The sequence below is a fragment of the Danio rerio genome, chromosome 12, assembly GCF_052040795.2.
Source record: "Danio rerio strain M-AB ecotype USA chromosome 12, GRCz13ab, whole genome shotgun sequence".
Taxonomy (NCBI): domain Eukaryota; kingdom Metazoa; phylum Chordata; class Actinopteri; order Cypriniformes; family Danionidae; genus Danio; species Danio rerio.
The window spans coordinates 39,989,024-40,006,141 of NC_141032.1; the positions used below are offsets into that span (position 1 = coordinate 39,989,024).

Below are 17,118 nucleotides of genomic sequence, written 5' to 3' on the forward strand. Positions count from 1 at the left end.
ATAAAATATAAATAAAAAACATATAATAATAAAAACAAAAGAAAATAATAACATAAATTTAAAAATATTATATTAAAATATATAATTAAATTAAATATTAAAATAATAATACAAATTGAATCAAATACTAACATTAAATAAAATAAGTGAAAAATGTAATGAAAAATAGATTAAATACAAAAATAAAACTCAACAAATAAAAAATCAAAATAATAAAATATGAACAAATTCAAACTACTAACAAAAACTACAAAAGTATTTCAGTGACAATAACAATGGATAGTGACAACACACACACACAAAATAATGTCACTGCATCAGATACATTAGTAAAACAAACTATTTTGCTATAGGTTAATCCATTAATAAATACTCTTTGTATACTATAAACAGCAAAACAATAATAACAATATAATTGATTCATAATCCAAATAAATAGAGAAACTAATCAATTAAAATATTACTTTTGTTTTCATTTGTTCTGAGTTTATATTATGAATTGTACAAAAAATGAAACAAAATCCACTCTGCCTATTGGAAGGAGCATAACACATCTAAACTAAAAGTAGATTTTTATGTTTGTATGTTGTAATTATGCTTTTAATTATGTGTACCAGTGCTTTAAAGAAGCAAATATTACAATATGAAAACAAAATGACTCATGTGTTATTGGCACACTCTGCCAGTCTGTGGTTCAGTAAACCTCAACGCCAGACTCTCACCCAACTCCAATAGAGATGTATGTGGACAATCAAACAGTCACTTGAGACCACCCAACCAAAGCTTTCCAGTTCTCACACTTCCCTTTTTATCTGTGTTTGCGAGGATTTAGTCAGATTACAGTTTCCTTTGTGCCGAACACTCTGTTTGCTCTCTATTTACAGATTTTCCAGCATGTGCCTCGGGACAAAAGTCTGGAGAGAATGAACTAGGATAATGCAGAACATTCTGGACATGATAAAAAAAAAGAAGTGAAGCACCCAGAGGACCAAGCCTGGATTAAAGCCATATGCAAGTAAGACGGCCAAAACCTCAAGTAGGTTACAACAGACCTGTCCTGGAGCCCTGAATCCTACTTTTGAGAACGTTTCCACACAGCCAGTCTTTTCCTAGTAAAAGTGTGTGATGAGGGAATTACAACAGGTCCTGCTCTGAATGAATGCCACTAGATTTAGCATTAGAAAATCCCAATTGAGGCTAAAGTTCACCTTAGTTCACCTAAAAAAAAACGTGTTTCTGTCTATATCTACTCACCCTTAGATGTCATTTATACAAATATTTTGCTTTAAAACATCTTGGTTGTGTTATTGAGATGTTCAGCATTACTGAATGCAAAATGTTTTCTTGTGTTATCTTCTAATTGAGTAAACAGAGTTATTTAATAATGCTGAAAACTTTCAAAAGTGTATTTTAAATAGGATTGTCTGTGTTTATAGCACTTTGACGGACAAATATAAATTTGTAGCTAAATTGTTAACAGCGCCAAACAGCATTTCCTATTGTTTAAATTCTAGTTTACGTCCTTGCTACAATGTACGTACCTTTAACGCTAGGAACTGTGCATGTAATAGATCAATTAACTGCAAGAGATTCTAAAAGCTGTCCTTTGTCAAATAGTAGCTATATATTATTTTAATAATTCTCTGGAACATAATTAAATTAAACTGTAAGCATTTCTCTCTTTGTGTCGTGTCCTTTGGAAGTAGAGGTGTGCATAAATTTCAGAATAAAATGCAGGAGTTGTCGGTAACTCATGTAATTTGACTGTAATTTGAACGAGAGCGGGCTGTCTAACAATATCGCTCCCAAGCAAGCGAGCGCGCGTATGTATGTGTGTGAATGAGGGAGCATGATGCTGTGTGTCTCTTGTTTGTTGTTGTCTATGTGTGGGTGTATACGTATGTGTGTGAATGAGAGAGAGAGAGCATGGTGCTGTGCATCGTTAGCTTGGTGCTGTCTATGTGTGTGTGTATGTGTGTGAATCAGAGAGAGTGTGATGCTGCTTGTAGCTTGCATGGTGCTGTGTGTCTATGTGTGTGTTCATACAGACAGTTTGTTATAGGCTGTCTGGACTCTATATCATGTAGCTCGGTGGTTTTTGGTTTTGCTCCACTGTTCGCGAACACATCACCAGGAATGGTCACGGTGGGTAGAAAACGGGGCAGGTCGGACAGAGGGACAACAAATGCTAAATATAAGTGGGAGTGGTCGGGTTCGGACTAAAATTTAGTTCCGCGCAGATCTCTATTTGGAAGCTCAAACATAGAAACAGATGAAGCTCTTTGGAAATAGCAGCGTTTGGACGACATTTTAGCTTTCTCTGCATATTTTCGGCCAAGCTGTCAAACTGACATCATAAAAGAAGGACACTGCCATTCCCGAGAAAAAAGCAGATGTTTAGATTTTGAAAAAATGACCATAACAGTGGATTACTTTGCACCAATTAATGTTTTACCTTAAGACTAACAATGTGCGCTATCAAAATAAACATTGAAGTTTTTTATGTCATTCAGACCATATAAAAATAAAAAAACATGTCAATTACAATACCTACTGGAGCTTTTAACCTTTAAAAATGAGCTAAAAGTGCAATAAATGTATCAGAAAAGTAGTCTAGGTGGTACCAAAAAAGTCTATATGTATAATTTTCCATAATTTGTAGGTCTTTTTTAAAGTTTGATACCTTCTGAACTCATGGTGAGAAAATGAGGGTAGAATTTGCTCTTTGTGGTGATCTTGTAAGATCTACTGAGAAGCATTGCTGTCTCATGGCAGGAGGTGTGTTACCTGTGAATCTGAGATCTCGGAGGGTTTCTCTGTCAAACTGCTGCTCTCCGCCGGGATCAGATCATTGTATTTAGTGCTGACGTCCTCATCCGAGTAATTCAGACTGCCTGGACTGGGACGAGGAGGTGACCTGAGCCAAAAACAGCACATGACACAATTTTTATATTAGCACAGGACAATACTGTGTGCATTTCCGAATTTATTACTGTTTGAATTATATACTGAATTATTACTTTGACACACTATTTATTTGATGAAAGGTACAGTAAAATAATATACATTTTTTTCACAATTTAAAATGTTTTTTATTTGAGTACTATTGAAAATGCCATTTATTCCTGTAATGTAAAGTTGATAATGCTTCGGCGTTATTACTCTGGTCTTCAGTTTCTCACATGATTCTCCAGAAATCATAATAATTAGTGAATTTGATGCTCAAGAAATATGTAATATTATTATAAATGTTGTAAACAATTGTGTACAATTTATTCATCCTTTTTTTTTTCTGTGCAAAAGTTTGGAGTCAGCACAGATATTATTTCTTTTTGTTTTTTATTCCGGAAAATTAAAGAAATTAATATTTTATTTTGACAAGGATACAGCAAAGAAACAGTAGATAGATTTATAATAATAATAATAATAATAATAATAATAATAATAGTAATAATAATAACAATACTACTAATACTACTACTACTACTACTACTAATAATAATAATAATAATAATCATAATCATAATAATAACATTATTATGATTATTATGATTATGATTATTATTTTATTATTATTATATAAATAATATTATTTATACATGTTATTATTATATTACTTACCTCTCTTTCTAAACAAATGTTTTTGACATTGAGAATACTACTACTACTACTACTACTAGTAGTAATAATAATAATAATTATTATTATTATTATAAATGATAATAAAAAGTACTAAAAGTCTCCTATCCATGAAATCAGCATATTAGTATTCAAGATTTCGGTCACACTTTACAATAAGGTTTATTAGTTAATGTCAATGAATGTATTTACTAACATGAACAAACAATGAACAATACATTTACGACTGTATTTGTTCATGCTAGTTAGTGTTAGTTAATGAAAATACAGTAGTTCATTGTTAGTTCATGTTAACTCATGGTGCATTAACTAATGTTAACAAGCATGGACTTGGATGTTAATAATGCATTAGTAAATGTTCAATTATGATTAATAAATGCTGTACATGTGTTGTTCATGATTAGTTCATGTTAGTAAATGCATTAACGAATAAACCTTATTGTAAAGTGTTACCAAGATTTCTAAATCTGATGCTTTGTAATCTCAGAATGATTCAAATTTTAAATATATATATATAGATAAATAAATTAATTGTTTTAAATTGTAATAACATTTTATTTAATACACTGATATCAAATAAATGCAAAAGAACCGAAGAAAAAATTAAATGATCCAAACTCTGGACTGCTGTGTGAAACATCTTCAGATTTGCCGGATTAGTTTGGCAGTAATTCTGGCTGCAGACACTTGTCTCTTTGTTAAGTGAATGAAGTACAGTGTGTGTTTGTGTTAAGAGGGGTTTCTTTATGAGCATCATGGGACCACTGTAAGATGCCAGCTCTTAGGCAGTTCTGCAGAAATAACTCTCTGTGACACAGCAGTGGAGAGAAGCGAATACCTTGCAGCTACTGCAAATATAAAAGCATCTTTCACTGACTTCAGTTTTTAGCCTGAAAATCTGAAATAGTCCTGTAAAGAGTTCAGTGCAATTCCAGTTTTTAAAATGTAACTTCATGTACAAGAGAGAAACCAAAAAAAAACAAACAAATAAAATCAATAACAGACTGATTGGAAATGATCAAGATTTTAGCATTAACAAAAAGGAATTAAAACATATGGGGTGGCACGGTGGCTCAGTGGTTAGCACTGTCGCCTCGCAGCAAGATGTCACTGGTTCTAGTCCTAGCTGGGTCAGTTGGCATTTCTGTGTGGAGTTTGCATGTTCTCCCTGTGTTGGCATGGGTTTCCTCTGGGTGCTCCGAATTCCCCCACAGTCCAAAGACAGGCGCTATAGATGAATTGGATAAACTAAATTATCTGTGGTGTATGTGTGTGAATGCAATAGTGTATGGGTGTTTCCCAATGCTGGGTTGTAACTAGAAGGGCATCTGCTGTGTAAAACATATGCTGGATAAGTTGGCGGTTCATTCTGCTGTGGCGACCCCTGATTAATAAAGGGACTAAGCCAAAAAGAAATTCAATGAATAAATGAATTAAAACATACAATGTGTTTTGTTTTCTTTTAAAATGCACTCAGCACCACTTTAGCTGACGTTTGCAGACTATTAGCGTACTATTTGTTTACACAACTTTCTATACTGTTGATTTCAAACCTAGAAAAAACAAACCTACTCACTGAGTATGTAGATATATATAGCTACAACAAACTGATTCATAAGACATCAACTATATATTAAGAAACTGCATACGCATCATCATGAACTTCTAAAAGTCCAAATGATTTAATTAATACACTGCACACATTGTAAATTGAGTATCATTGGATTATCATAATTTAACTGACAAGAAAATAATATCGTAGTCATTCTATATGACTATTTCATAGCTATTTCAGTACTACCTTGTAGCTTTGGTTGTAAATAGTTGTGAAATCTACTACCAATTTTTACAAAAAATTTGTCTACGCCATTTTTCCCTATTTTCTTTTATTATATCACTAAAAATAATAAGATACATTAAAACACAAACATAAATCTGATTTATGATAATGTATGAAAATATATATCAAGTCATATCTAATATCTCTAGACATATAAAGAACATATTTGTAATTCTGAAAATGTGTGGCTTCCCAAGATCACTTTCTGACTGGTTCTTTGGGATCATTATGTCTCCCTCCTTGATTTGTCAAGACTGATCATGTGACCAACACGCTGAGTTTTGTTTAATTTTTCAGAAATGCCTCAAGTTCGAAGAAACTGAGACGGCAGAAAGAAATTCCTAAAAATGTTTTGTTTTTATTGTGAGTAAACACAAATACATTAATAGATGTTTTACTCTTATCTGTGTGCCCAAAAATGACAGGAATTTTTATTTTTTTTTTATTTATTTTTCTGAATGAGAGACATTTATTTAGCTTTAATAATTTTCAATAAGATGGCGACACGACATGGGTTTCCTTCTGTTGCCCTGGTATCCTCCAGTCCAAAGACATGCACTATAGGTAAATTGGGTTAACTAAATTGTCCTTAGTGTGTGTGTATGTGTGTGAATGAGTGTGTGTGGGTGTTTCCCAGTGCTTGTTTGAAACTGGTAGGGCATCTGCTGTGTGGAACATGTGCTGGATAGGTTGGGGGTTCTTTCCACTGTGGCGATCCCTGATGAATGAAGGGACTAAAGGCTGATTTATACTTCTGCATCAAGCGCATGTGTATGCTCCAGCGCAGCCTGAGCGTGGTCGCATAGCAGTCCCCGATGCTGACGCGTACCTCTCAAAAAAATTAACTACACGTCGCAATGACACAAATCGAAAGCTCTGTGATTGGTCGGCTTGGTAGCGCTAATAAGTGTGGGCGGGACCAAGAGCCGCAAGAACTCGTTGGAGCGAGTGTTTAAAAGTGTCAAGTCCGTAAGGGAGCTCCAGATGAAAACTTTTGTTTTGTGTTTACCTTAATAAAGTTGTTGCATGTTGCATCGAGGTAGCGTTTAGAAAAAAAAAAAACACCATCGAAGAAACTCGACACAGAGAAACATAAAAACCTACTGCCAACTAGTGTTTTGGAAGTGTTATTGCAGAGCAAAAAAACAACACGCAGAAGTAAAAATGCATGGCAATGCGCAAGGCATGCTCCGTGGGTCATGCCGATCACTCAATGCAGAAGTATAAACCAGGCTTAAGCCGAAGGAAAATGAATGAATAATTGAATGAATGAATATTCAATACATGTGTCAGTACATTCTAGACCTGATGTTGATCATTATTTGTATATACAGAGTTTTGTTTTGTTCTCTTTACTGGTTAAAAGTTTTTATTTTTTTTATTTCAAATTTTATGTTTCATTGAATTACTGTAAACAATTTGGTTACTGATATTTTAAGATTTTCTTTCTCTTCTGAGTAGCAAAAACAGGTTTTTTGCCAACTTTAACGTGCCTTACATTTTAAAATAAGCTTGTCACTTAAAATTATTTATAATTATATTTTTGTTTGTTTGTTTTCTATCAAAGGCAAGTTAAGAGTTGTTTATAATAAATGCCTTTACAATTTATGCTTTATTTTGGGAAGTTTAATAGCTACTTTTAGACTCTTACACAAGTTTTTATTAGTGTGGATGAAGATATGCTTCTAAAACATGGTGTAAATGCTGGTATGGATTGGGATGGTTTAATAGCTATATCATTTGTTTGAATTAAATAATGTATATACAATTTAGTACTTTAATTATATAGTTGGGAGACACGGTAGCGCAGTGGGTAGCACTGTCGCCTCACATCCAGAAGGTTGCTGGTCCGAACCTCGGCTGGGTCAGTTGGCATTTCTGTGTGAAGTTTACAAGTTCTTCCTGTGTTCACAAGGGTTTCCTCAGGGTGTTTCAGTTTCCCCCACAGTCAAAAGACATGCGCTGTAGGTGAATTGGGCAAGATAATTTGTAGTGTCTATGTCCTGGTCCTCCAGATTAGAAGTTGAACATTGAGCTAACAACTCACCTCATAAAAACTAGATGTTACGAAGCACCAGTATGGTACAGCTAAATATCAATTTCAATATAAATGGCCCTGGGAGTAAGTAAGTAATCATATAGTTACTATATTTTAAGATTTTCTATCTACTCTGAATATTAGTAAAATTGATTTGCTGCCAAATTACAGTTTTTTACACTGTCTATGACACTTTTTTCAATACATTTAACAAGTTTTCTAAACTCTTAACACGGTTAGCACAGCATCCGTCTTCGTGGGCTATACAGTTAACATATTTCTTGTTGCTTTGACACAAAATGCATCCAGTTAACACAAATTTAAAATGCTTGAACTTCTTTTACACACAAACTCAACCAAGACCAAAACAATGTAATTTTACAGTCCAATTTACCAATGCTTTCACACAGTATGTCAGAACAGATATCACCATGATCTAAACAGAACCTATTATAGGCTAAAGCCAAAGTGTGTGTGTATATCTCCCATATGAACATGATTCCCATCTAGAAAGTACACTCATGTGTTGAATTTTTTCAAATCACATCATCATACTGCATGTTCTAAAAAAGAACTCATGAGGTTTTTGAAAGGAACAGTGAGCACATTACAAAACTCCATCACCAATATGTCCAGGTAAGGTTATGGAATACAGTGATTACTTTACTATGCACAGTGTGTTTTGCAGTACTACTCTATAAACCTAGAGTTCATTAGTACATACATTAGTTATACAGTACAGTAAAGCATTTACACTGTGTCTAATTACTTTTAGAGAGTCATGAAGTTGGAGGTCAATCAAATACCACATTACTGTAAATTATCTATGTTGACGAGGCTGGCTTCAACTTGGCGAAAAGGCGTCGCCGTAGGAGAAACATAATAGGCCAAAAAGCCATTGTTACCATGCTGGGCTAGAGAAAAAGTCGGGCAAATGCAGAAGACCAGGCAGAATAGAAAATTATTTAGTTTTTTCTTGTAATTACAATGCTTTTTTTTTTCTTCTTTTGCAAATAAAGTCTGTACTGCAGCAACTCTGTGTCTGTATGTATATTTTTACATCAGCTGTAAATTTTTTAAGCACTTTTTTTCTTTATTTTTGTATTAAATTTTTGCAGTAAAAGAAAGAAAATGCATGCATTTACTAAACCCAACAAAATGAAAATGTAGAGAGGCTTCAAATATAAGGGCAGAGCTGACACATAAACTAATGCAGTTTCTGTAATGTCAGCTGATGATAGTGTTTTTATTGTCAGTGTTTTCTGATTGACTGAATGTTTCTGTTGTGTTTGTGTTTTGAACAATAATTTCATTTTGAAACATGTTTGTAGTGTTTTGTTAGACATGGTGTAGTGTGTTTGTTTATAATTGTATTTTGAAAAGTAGTTTAGAGGTTTAGTTCACAATGTGTGATTTTGAGCATGAAATTAACTGTTTTGCCAATTGTGTGTTTTAGGTGTGTTGCTGCGTTAAGAGTTTAGCAAACTTGTTAAATGTATTGAAAAAACTGTCATAGCCATTGTAAAAAACTGTAAACATGACTTTTTTTTTTTCTTCTTTCAAATACAGTTTATACTATTCACATGTGCTTTATATTAATACATTTATATGTATTTCCCCTCTCAAATGCAATTTTGGAGTTTTTTTATAACAAACATTGTGTTTAGTAATGTGAATGAAGATCTTTTTTTTTGAAACATGATGTAAATGATGGTATGGATTTGGATGATTTAACACCCTAAAAACTTTAAAACACTGTGTTAAAAGTAAACCGCATGGGTGTAAATGCAGCCTCAGGCTTCACAGACTGTCCACCGGAGAGAGAAAGAGAGAGAAGAAAGCCTGTGGATCTTCATCTGCACATTCCTCCCTCACCTCTTCTATAATCTGCGGTCAGAGGAAAGAGTCTGGCATCTCCTCAAAGACCAGAGCAGCTTTGATCAAACTCAAGGTGACCCAGGATGAGGGAGGAAAGGAGCCCAAAACTAAGAGGTATAATAGGGGGATTTCTCAGATGACTCAGACATATGGCACACCTGGATTTATATCACTACAGGTGTGAGAGGCTATTCATGACAATGCTTAGTTAAAATAAAAAAGCATTCACTGTTGTATTGAAATTTGTAATTTATGTGATATGGACATAAGTAATACTATAAAACATTCAAAATGCTTTTAAGCAATCTGGTTAATTATTAAGACTGTGTGGGTAATAAAAAGTGTGAAATAAACCATTGACTTACTCTAGTTAATTGTATTTTTTGCAATAGGAAAAAATGGTAAAATAATCAAATTTTCTATGTAAACAAAATATATACATAATAAATAGGAGATAAATACTTATATTTATTAGGCTTAAGCTAAAATATAATATTAAAAATACTAATAAAAACATACAAATAAATGTAATTAAATAAAACAAACAAAATATATACTTAATAAATAGGAGATAAAAATATTATATATTTAATTGGCTAAAACTAAAATATAATATTATAAAAAATAATTAAATAAAACCTTACAAATAAAAAAATATTCAATTAAATAAAACACTAAATATATACCTAATAAATAGGAGAAAAAATATTTTAATATATTTAATAGGCTAAAACTAAAATATAATATTATAAAAAAAATAATAAAAGAAAACCATGCAAATAACTTTAATTAAATAAAACAAACAAAAATGTATACTTCATAAATAAGAGATAAAATAATACTTAATATATTTAATATGCTAAAACTAAAACTTAATATTAGAAATAATAAAAGAAAACTATACAAATAATTTCAATTAAATAAAACCACAAAATGTTTACTTCATAAATAGGAGATAACAAATTGTAATATATAAAATAGGCTAAAATTAAAATATAATATTAAAATTTTTTAAAACAAAAAGCATGCAAAAGGGAAAAACGTACAAAACAAAAATACTGTGAATCAATTAAATAAAAAAAAAAAAACAATAAACATAAATAATACAAAAAATGGGTTGCAAAATTAAACATGCTTTTCCACTAAACAAACACATATAGATTTGCTTGCATTAATAGACACTGGGAGCATATATTTTAAAAACAGTCTCATTTCAAAGAAAGAGAGAGAGAGAGAGCTGTGGCAGTATAGCTTAGGTCACGAACCTGAACCTGTTATTGCACTTAGCCTGTGACATGTCAGAGAAAAATGTTCTCATTAGTGGAAACAGAAACTTTTTATACTGACTTTTATGATGGAAAGCGGGATCTTAAGAAGGTAGCCATTTGGTAATCGCATCAGCTTTTCCATAATGAAAGAACAACTCCAAGATTTTAGGCCTTTAAAAACTCGTTATTGCCAAGCTGTGGAAGCTTTATGGAAGTTTAATAGGTTTATGTGTAAAGAACAATATAAGCACATATGATAATTGATTTACTACTTCATAAAATGACCCAACCTATTGGGCAAAGTAAAACATGAACATTAGCATATTGAGTTGCAGCTATTTTTATATTTACAACTAATCTGATATATTGTAGCTGTAAAATCAGCACTGTCACATTAAAAAACTTAAAAAGCTGCATGGTCCTGTAAAACAATACTGCATGTTTTTAATGAAAAGCTGAGATAAATAGAAGCAGAAACTTTCACTGACCTGGTATAGACGCCATTTTTGCGACAGAATGAATTTTTGACAGACAGACGTCGATTGTTCAGTTCTAAAGCAGGGAAGCGGCTCTCGTCCAGGCTGACCATTTCTCCATGTGTCAGGGCATTGCAGTTGGAATTGTTGCCTTTATGGAAGAGATGTGGAAATATTAGGAGCCCATTAGACCAAATAGCACAATAAAAAGCTTAGGTGTGACACATTTAGATCTGCAGAAGATGCTGCTGTTTGTAATATACAATCACTGGCCACTTTATTAGGTACACCTTACTAGTACCAGGTTGGACCCCCTTTTGCCTTCAGAACTGACTTAATCCTTTTGTGGCATAGATTCAACAAGGTACTTGAAATATTCCTCAGAGATTTTGTTCCATATTATTTACATGATAGCATCACGCAGTTGCTGCAGATTTGTGGGCTGCACATCCATGATGCAAATCTCCCATTTCACCACATCCCAAAGGTGCTGTATTGGATTGAGATCTGGTGACTGTGGAGGCCAATTGAGTATAGTGAACTCATTGTCATGTTCAAGAAACCAGTCTGAGATGATTCTCACTTTACGACATGGTGCATTATCCTGCTGGAAGTAGCCATCAGAAGATGGGTACACTGTGGTCATAAGGGGATAAACATGGTCAGCAACATCACTCAGATAGACTGTTGGCATTGACATGATGCTCAATTGATACTAATAGGCCCAAAGTGTGCCAAGAAAATATTCCCCACACCATTACACCACCACTGCAAGGCAGATGCTCTTCTGCATACCTCAGTTGTAACGAGTGGTTTTTTGAGTTACAGTTGACTTGGAACCAGTCTGGCCATGCTTCTCTGACATCAACAAGACATTTGCGTCCACATACATGCCGCTCACTGGATGTTTTCTCTTTTTCAGACCATTCTCTGAAACCCTAGAGATGGGTGTGTATGAAAATCCCAGTAGATTAGCATTACTAAAATACTCAGACCAGCCCGTCTGGCATCAACAACTATGCCATTTCAAAGTCACTTAAATCAGCTTTCATCCACATTCTGATGCTCGATTTGAAATGCAGTAGATTGTTTTGAACATGTCTACATGTCTAAATGCATTGATATGCTGCCATGTGATTGGCTGATTAGAAATTTGCGCTTGCAAGCAGTTGGACCTACACTGTAAACCCTAATATGTTGTCTTTACTTAAACAATCAAGTAAAGTTAATTGAACAATACTTAAAATTTACCTAAAAATATGAGTTAATTTAACTTATATACGATGAAAATGCATAAACTTAATATTTCAAGTATAGTAAGCTCAAAATCACAATCCTTTGAAAAAAAAAAATTGGTAATTTTTAATGTAGTCTTGACTGTAAAATTCTAATATGTGCAACCTTTTAGGCTTTATGTATAATTATTCACTATTCATTATTAATTATTGGATTAAATGGCTACTTATTTTCTTTTAAACATATTTTTTATAGCATATAATTACACACACACAGAAGCACACAGTGAACTGAACAATTTACCAAACCGGCAAGTTAAATAAAACTAAATATGCAAGTTTTGGGAGACTTCATTACTCAAATAATTCGAGGCAACGAGTTTACTCAATTAATTTTGTTCAGTCAAATTATCAGGGTTTTCAGTGTAATAGAGAAGAGTAAAAATCAGAAAAAAGTTTTCAGCATTTATTCACTCTCCACTGGTTCCACTTGTCTTCTGATGAACATAAAATATTATATATTTTTGATATTTTTGTAAGTAAACACCAGCCATTGACTTTTATATTATTATTTATTTGCTACTATGGAAGTCAATGGCTTCCATAAAACATATTAATTTGAAAAAAAAAACAAAAAAAAACATAAATGTTTATTATTGAGATTTAGTGACAAAAGTGAACACATTTTTATCTTTGGTGAACTTGTTTTAGCCTAATAATTTTGGGTCGGCAGGTGCTGTTTTATAAATGGTTTGCATTTGTATAGTAGTTTAAGATTTGTGTTATGGAGAGTGTGTGCATGTGTGAGTGCATGTGTATGTGTGTGTGTGTGTTAGTCTCAGTTTGTTTAACATGTTCAGTGACCCATATAACTGTGTCCAGCCCTCGTTAGTGTTGTGATCTGCCTGCTCTCACTAGAGAAATGCTGACCACACACTTACACACACATACCACACTGATTATGTCACAACAGCAACAATGCTGCTTCATTCTAACGCTATCATTCTATCCCTCGAAACTCTGACCACACATTTACACACACACATACCACATTGATGATGTCAACAATGCAGCTTGATTCATCAAGACTCTCACTGAAGAACTCTCTGATATTAACAAACACATCTATTAATCTATCTATCTGTCTGTCCGTCCATCCATCTGTCTAACATTTTGTGGTTCAATATTAGAAATGGTAGTTAGAATGATAAAACAATAGTTATACAGGTAGAGGATGGATGGATGTATGGATGGAGGAAATGTCAGATGGTTAGATGGTCATGGATGGATGGAGGGATGGATGGATAAAATCTTATATGGGTGGATGGTAATGGATGGATGGATGACTGAAACCTCAGATGGCTAGATGGTAATGATGTTTGAAATCTCAGATGGCTGGATGGTAATGGAGGGATGGATGGATAAAATCTCAGATGGGTGGATGGTAATGGATGGATAGATGGATGGATGGAATCTCAGATGGCTGGATGGTAAGAGATGGATGGATGTATAGATGGATGAAATCTCAGATGGCTGGATGTTAATGGACGGATGGATGGTTGAAATCTCGGATGTCTGGATGGTAAGACATGGATTGATGTATAGATGGATGAAATCACAGATGGCTGGATGGTAAGAGATGGATGGATGGATGTATAGATGGCTGGATTGTAACGGATTGAGGGATGGATGAAATTTCAGATGGCTGGATGATAATGGATGGATGAAATCTCAGTCAGCTGAATGGTAATTGATGGATGAAATCTCAGATGGCTCGATGGTGATGGATGGATGAAATCTCAGATGGCTGGATGGTAATGGATGTTTGAAATGTCAGATGCCTGGATGTTAATGGACGGATGGATGGATGAAATCTCAGATGGGTGGATGGTAATAGATGGATGGATGGATGAAATCTCAGATGGCTGGATGGTAATGGATACTTGAATGGATAAAATCTCAGATGGGTGGATGGTTATGGGTAGATGGATAAATGAAATCTCAGATGGTTGGATGGCAATGGATAGATACAGATGGATGGATAAGGATGGATGGATACGATTACAGATGGGTGGATGGATATGGGTGGATGAACGGATATAGATACAAATGGATGGATGGATAAAGATACGGATGGATGGATGGATGGATACGGATGGATGATAGATGGACACAGAAGGATAGATGGATTAAAGGATGGATACAAATATGGTTAGATGGATGGATATGGATGGATACTGATCCAGACAGACAGACAGACAGACAGACAGACAGACAGACAGATAGACGATAGATAGATAGATAGATAGATAGATAGATAGATAGATAGATAGATAAATAGTATCACATACTTGAATCAGATTTCTTGGCATATTTCTTGCTCTGGCCTCTGATGATGAGGATGAAAACCAGAAGCAGGATGAAGATAAGGCCGACCAGAGCCACCACCACCAGAAACCACCATTCCTCATAAAACGGAGCCACTTTCTGGGCTGGAAAAAAAAAGCAAAAGTTATTATTAGAAGTGTTGGTCTCAACGTAACCTCAGATCTATTTGATCAACACTCGAGTGATTTGTAAGTTGTCTTGAATAAATCCACATGCTTAATGAATCCATGTAAATGTAACTAACCTGATATGGATGGTGACGGTTGGCTTGGTGAGCCGTACCCATAATCGTTTACACCAATGACCCTGAAGTCATAGCTGACTCCCTGCTTCAAGATATCCATGTTAAAGGTGTACGATGTCACTTCCTTGGGAATGTCCTTGATTAAGATGTCCCACAATCCTTCATCTGGAACATGTTTAGAAAGCAATAATATCAGTTGCGCACACCATCTAAGTTTGCATTTGAGTTCCAGTTTATCATGAACAGACTCAGGGCCATTTGTCAAGGCTGTACATTAAAGGTTTAAATAATTGTATAAATATTGCCCAGTTTCTTCCACAAGCTGGTTTTATTCAGCATTCTCAATATATCATTTAATACACAATTCAATTCAATTCAATCCCACTTTATCGACTTTAATCAACTTTAATGTTTATTCAGTTAAACATGAATTTTGAACTGTAGGCCTACATAAGCTCCAAACAGCGATTTTTTGATTACCTTAATCTGAATGAAGTCATAACTGAACTAAACAGAAATGGAGTTAAGACATGTGAAGTATGCATATATTAGTGGCATTACTGAAGTAAACACCGCAATGGCTGCCAGTAAACGACTGCACACACACACACACACACATCACGAAATGCGGCAGTTTGTTTTCTTTCCATTTGGCGTGCATTATTAAATTCCATAACACTCTCACCATTCCTTACTCCTTATTTGCGTCTCATACCCCAGTTTGTCATGACGGCATGAATGAAATGTTCATGAGCTAAAGGGAAATGGCCGAACTGCAGTTGAAGTCAGGCATCCTGTTGATTGGATTCAGAAGGGCATTTTTTTTCAGACGGCTCACCGGTCAGGTATACATCCAAGATAAAATATCAAGGTAAAAGTCTTCATAGCTTGCGCAAAATAGACCCAGCTCCCAACCCAACTTTGAGAATAGATTAACGGCAATATTTTTTTATCGCGCGATAAGAGTCTCGCGTTAACGCAGCACATTAACGCTGATAACGGCCCACCACTAGTATTTTATTAATAACCAAAGTAACAACCTAAGACTTTACAAATATACAGTGCACAATATAAATAAACCAGATTTTAATAGGAATTTCAGCAAACAAACACCCTTATTATGATTTTCATGGTAATGTTTAATTCACCATCTCATTTAGGGGAACTCCTGAGGTAAATAAGTTATATTACTGAACTTTAACAATAAATCGATATAAAATGCACCTCCGGTTGCAATGACTTCTGGGACTTCTAGAGCGAGTTCGGTGCACAAGTCTGCATCCATGCACCCTCAACATCAAGAACACATCCGAGAAGTTTTACGCGTCCTCTGTTCTAAAAATTTTTTATTCATTTCTTGACAGTCAAAAGTTTGCAAACATTTCCTTGGTGTTTTTTTGTTTTGCTTTTAAACTATATAACTTTGGTCAAATGTTTCTGTATCCGTCCACAAGCTTCTCACAATAGTTTAAAGGAATTTTGGCCCATTCCTCCTGACAGAATTGGTGTAACTGAGTCAGATTTGTAGGGTGTCTTGCTCGCACAAGATTTTTTAACTCTGCCCACAAATTTTCTATAGGATTGAGATCAGGGCTTTGTGATGGCCACTCCAAAACATTCACTCTGTTGTCCTTAAAGCAAATTTTAACTAATTTGGCAGTATGCTTATTGTCATGGTCTGTTTGGAAGACCCATTTTAATTTCCTGGCTGCTGTCTTGAGATTTGCTTCAGTATTTCTAAATAATGTTCCTTCTTCATGATGCCATCTATGCTGTGAAGTATACCAGTCCCTCCTGCAGCAAAACAGCCCCACAACATGATGCTGCCGCCCCCATACTTTACAATTAGGCTGGTGTTCCTAGGCTTGTAAGCTTTCCCCTTTGTCCTCCAAATGTAACACTGGTCATTATGGCCAAACGGTTCAATCTTAGTTCCATCAGACCACAGGATATGTCTCCAAAATTAGTCTTTTTCCCGGTGTAATTTAGCAAATTGTAATCTGGCTTTTTTGTTGATTCTGACTTGTTGATTTCCTCATGTTGTCACACAAGGAAGCAGTGTGTTTGAGGGTTTCCTTAAATACTATTCTACAGTTGTGCCTCCAATTAACT

The 17,118-nt window shown here is 34.4% G+C and overlaps 1 protein-coding gene across 14 annotated transcripts in view; it reads right to left on the reverse strand.

The window, feature by feature from the left end:
* The window catches only part of sdk2b (sidekick cell adhesion molecule 2b), a 628,575-nt gene that overhangs the window by 13,193 nt on the left and 598,264 nt on the right, over window positions 1-17,118 (reverse strand). For all 14 annotated transcript variants that reach the window (XM_087276682.1, XM_087276677.1, XM_087276680.1 and 11 more), the window contains 4 exons: window positions 15,007-15,171; window positions 14,726-14,866; window positions 11,152-11,290; window positions 2,788-2,917 (listed from right to left, as the gene is read on the reverse strand). In XM_087276682.1, the coding sequence (XP_087132808.1) occupies window positions 2,788-2,917; window positions 11,152-11,290; window positions 14,726-14,866; window positions 15,007-15,171 (575 nt within the window). The remainder of the gene's footprint in view (window positions 1-2,787; window positions 2,918-11,151; window positions 11,291-14,725; window positions 14,867-15,006; window positions 15,172-17,118) is intronic.